The 3,094-nt window shown below is 40.6% G+C and overlaps 1 protein-coding gene across 1 annotated transcript; it reads left to right on the top strand.

Moving 5' to 3' along the window:
• The first annotated feature begins 764 nt into the window (after window positions 1-764).
• Window positions 765-1,685, top strand: LOC142175209 (uncharacterized). The gene has a single exon (XM_075241789.1). The coding sequence runs from the start codon at window positions 765-767 to the stop codon at window positions 1,683-1,685; it is 921 nt and encodes a 306-aa protein (XP_075097890.1).
• Window positions 1,686-3,094: the final 1,409 nt, after the last annotated feature.

Below are 3,094 nucleotides of genomic sequence, written 5' to 3'. Positions count from 1 at the left end.
GGAGCTCATGACTGATGTCACGACTGGATATGAGGTAATGTCTTTCATGGATGGTTCGTCTGGATATAATCAAATTTGCATGGCTTCGAAGGATGAATAACTTACCGCCTTTCGAACCCCTGAAGGTATATACTGCTACAAGGTAATGCCTTTTGGTTTGAAAAATTATTGGTGCTACATATCAACATGCCATGCAAAACATTTTTGACGACATGCTTCACAAAAATGTGGAGTGTTATGTTGATGACTTGGTGGTAAAGTCAAGGAAGAGAGATGATCACTTGCAAGATTTAAGGGTTGTATTCGAATGGCTTCGAAGATACCAACTCAGAATGAATCCGTTGAAGTGCGCCTTTTGGGTTACTTCTAGAAAGTTCCTCGATTTTATTGTTCGGCATCGAGGTATCGAAATTGATCAAGCTAAGGTGGATGTGAAAATTCCCGAGCCTAAGGATATTCATGAATTAAAAAGCTTACAAGGTAAGTTGGCATATCTTAGAAGATTTATTTCGAATCTAGCTGGAAGATGCCAACCTTTCAGTCGCCTCATGAAGAAAAGAGTTCCTTTTGAATGGGACCAAGCTTGTAGGAATGCTTTTGAAAGTATTAAATCCTAACTGATGAAGCCTCCAGTACTGGAAGCCCCTATACCTAGAAAACCATTAATATTATACATTTCAGCATAGGAATGGTCAGTAGGAGCACTTCTGGCTCAAGGAAACAATGAAGGCAAAGAAAATGCACTTTATTACTTGAGTAGGATGATGGCGCCAAATGAGCTCAAGTATTCACCTATCGAGAAGTTATGTTTGGCACTTGTCTTCTCTATTCAGAAGCTGAAGCATTACTTCCAAGCTCACGTTGTGCGACTCGTCTCAAGAGCGAATCCTATCAAGTTTGTCATGTCTAAACTTGCCCTAAGTGATCGATTAGCGAGGTGGTACCTTCAATTTCAACAATTTGAAATTGTGTATGTTCATCAAAAGGCGGTAAAAGGACAAGCATTAGTAGACTTCCTAGCTGACCATCCGATTCCCGATGATTGGGAGTTGTCTGATGAATTTTCTGATGAAGATGCAATGGTCATAGAAATTCAACCTCCTTGGAAGATGTATTTCGTTGGCGCTGCACATCGTGAAGGAGATGGTGGTGGAATAGTGTTTATCACTTCTCGAGGAGAAGTTTTGCCATATTTTTTCACTCTGACACAATGTTGCTCCAATAATATTGATGAATATCAAGCGCTCATACTTGGGCTTGAAATGGCTGTGGATTTGAAACAATTGCAACTACAAGTTTTTGGAGACTTCAAGTTAGTGATTAATCAGTTTTTGGGTAGCTATGAGGTCAAGAAGCCAGAGTTGGTCCCATATCACAAGTATGCTCAGAGACTGGTAAGTTGGCTTGGAGAAGTAACTATTCAACATGTGCCGAGAAAGGAAAACAAGAGAGCTGATACATTAGCAGCCTTAGCTTCTACATTATCTTTGCCTGATCAAACGCAAGTTGTTGTTTGCCAAAGATGGGTAGTTCCTCCACCAAATGACTACGAGGAAGAAGAAAGTAAAGTTGATCATCTTACTTCCGTTCTTGAGGTTGAAATTAAAGATTGGCAACAATCATTAATTGACTATCTTTGTTATGGGATATTGCTAGAAAATCCCCGAAGGAAGACAGAAATCTGAAGGAGAGCCCCTCGTTTTCTTTATTACAAAGATACTTCTACCGAAGATCATTTGATGGAGTGCTCTTACGTTGTTTGGGGGCCGATGAATCTCATCAAGCCCTGCAATAAGCTCATTTCGGAGTATGTGGAGCGCATAAATCTGGGCCAAAACTTTATTTTCACATAAAAAGAATGGGGTATTATTGGCCAACCATGGTGAAAGATTGTTTAGATTACGCTCGAAGGTGTAAATCTTGCAAATTCCATGCTAACTTCATACATCAACCACCTGAAGTATTGCATCCAACTGTTGCCTCTTGGCCATTTGATGCTTGGGGTTTGGATGTTGTTGGCCCATTGCCAAAGTCTTCTGGTGGAGATTTATACACTTTGGCTGGAACTGATTACTTCTCGAACTGGGTTGAAGCTGCTTTTCTTCAGGAAGTAAAGAAGGAAAATGTGGCTAACTTTATCCGAGTCAATATTATCTATCGCTTTGGCATTCCTCGATATATATTGACGGACAATGGTAAGCCATTTGATAACAATTCTCCCATGTATTATGTTGCTGCCAATGGACTTGCTGAAGCATTTAACAAGACGCTCTGCAAATTATTGAAAAAGGTTGTCTCTAAGTATAAGATAGATTGGCATGAAAGAATGGAAGAAGCTCTTTGGGCATACAGGACCACATATCGCATACCAATGCAAGTGACTCCTTATTCACTTATTTATGGAGTTGAAGCAGTCCTTCCAATTGAGCATCAAATCCCATCGTTGCAGCTTGCCATTCAAGAAGGACTCACTAATGAAGAAAATGCTCGGTTACGCCTTGAAGAATTGGAAGCTCTTGATGGAAAGAGGCTAGAAGCTCAACAAAGCCTAGAATGTTATCAAGCTCGCCTGTCTCGATCTTTTAACAAAAGGGTGGGCCTTAGATCTTTCCAAGTGGGTGACCAAGTTCTTGTGGTCAAAAGGCCTATTATTACCTCCCGTCGATCTGGGGGCAAATTCTCTGCTAAGTGGGATGGACCATCTATTGTACAAGAGGTATACTCAAGTGGCACTTACAAGATAGTTGACTCAGAAGGTATGCAGATTGGCCCCATCAATGGGAAATTCATGAAGAGATATTATCCTTGAAGAAAACAAATACGCTCCTTAACGTACGAGCATAAACTGCATGTTACTCCCTGCCCGCAAGAGTATACACTGTGCATAGCCCATAAAACAAGGGGGGGCCGCTAGGTTGAAAACCTCGAAAGGGGCGGCCTAGGAAAAAGTTAGGACAATAAAAATAAAAATAAAAAAACCTTACCCATTTCGAACTATGGTATGAGTTCATTCTCTTCACCGAGGTACGTAGGCAGCTTAGAGTTTCATTCTAAGTTCAGTCATATGAGTTCAAAAATACATATCACCCAAGGA

Source organism: Nicotiana tabacum, chromosome 21 (assembly GCF_000715075.1).
Source record: "Nicotiana tabacum cultivar K326 chromosome 21, ASM71507v2, whole genome shotgun sequence".
Lineage (NCBI taxonomy): Eukaryota > Viridiplantae > Streptophyta > Magnoliopsida > Solanales > Solanaceae > Nicotiana > Nicotiana tabacum.
The sequence above is the reverse complement of the archived record's forward strand: the minus strand, read 5'-3'. Positions and strand labels throughout refer to the sequence as shown.

Bases quoted from the DNA above. Each gene is read 5' to 3' on its own strand.
- LOC142175209 (XM_075241789.1), top strand. From the start codon at position 765: ATGGCGCCAAATGAGCTCAAGTATTCACCTATCGAGAAGTTATGTTTG.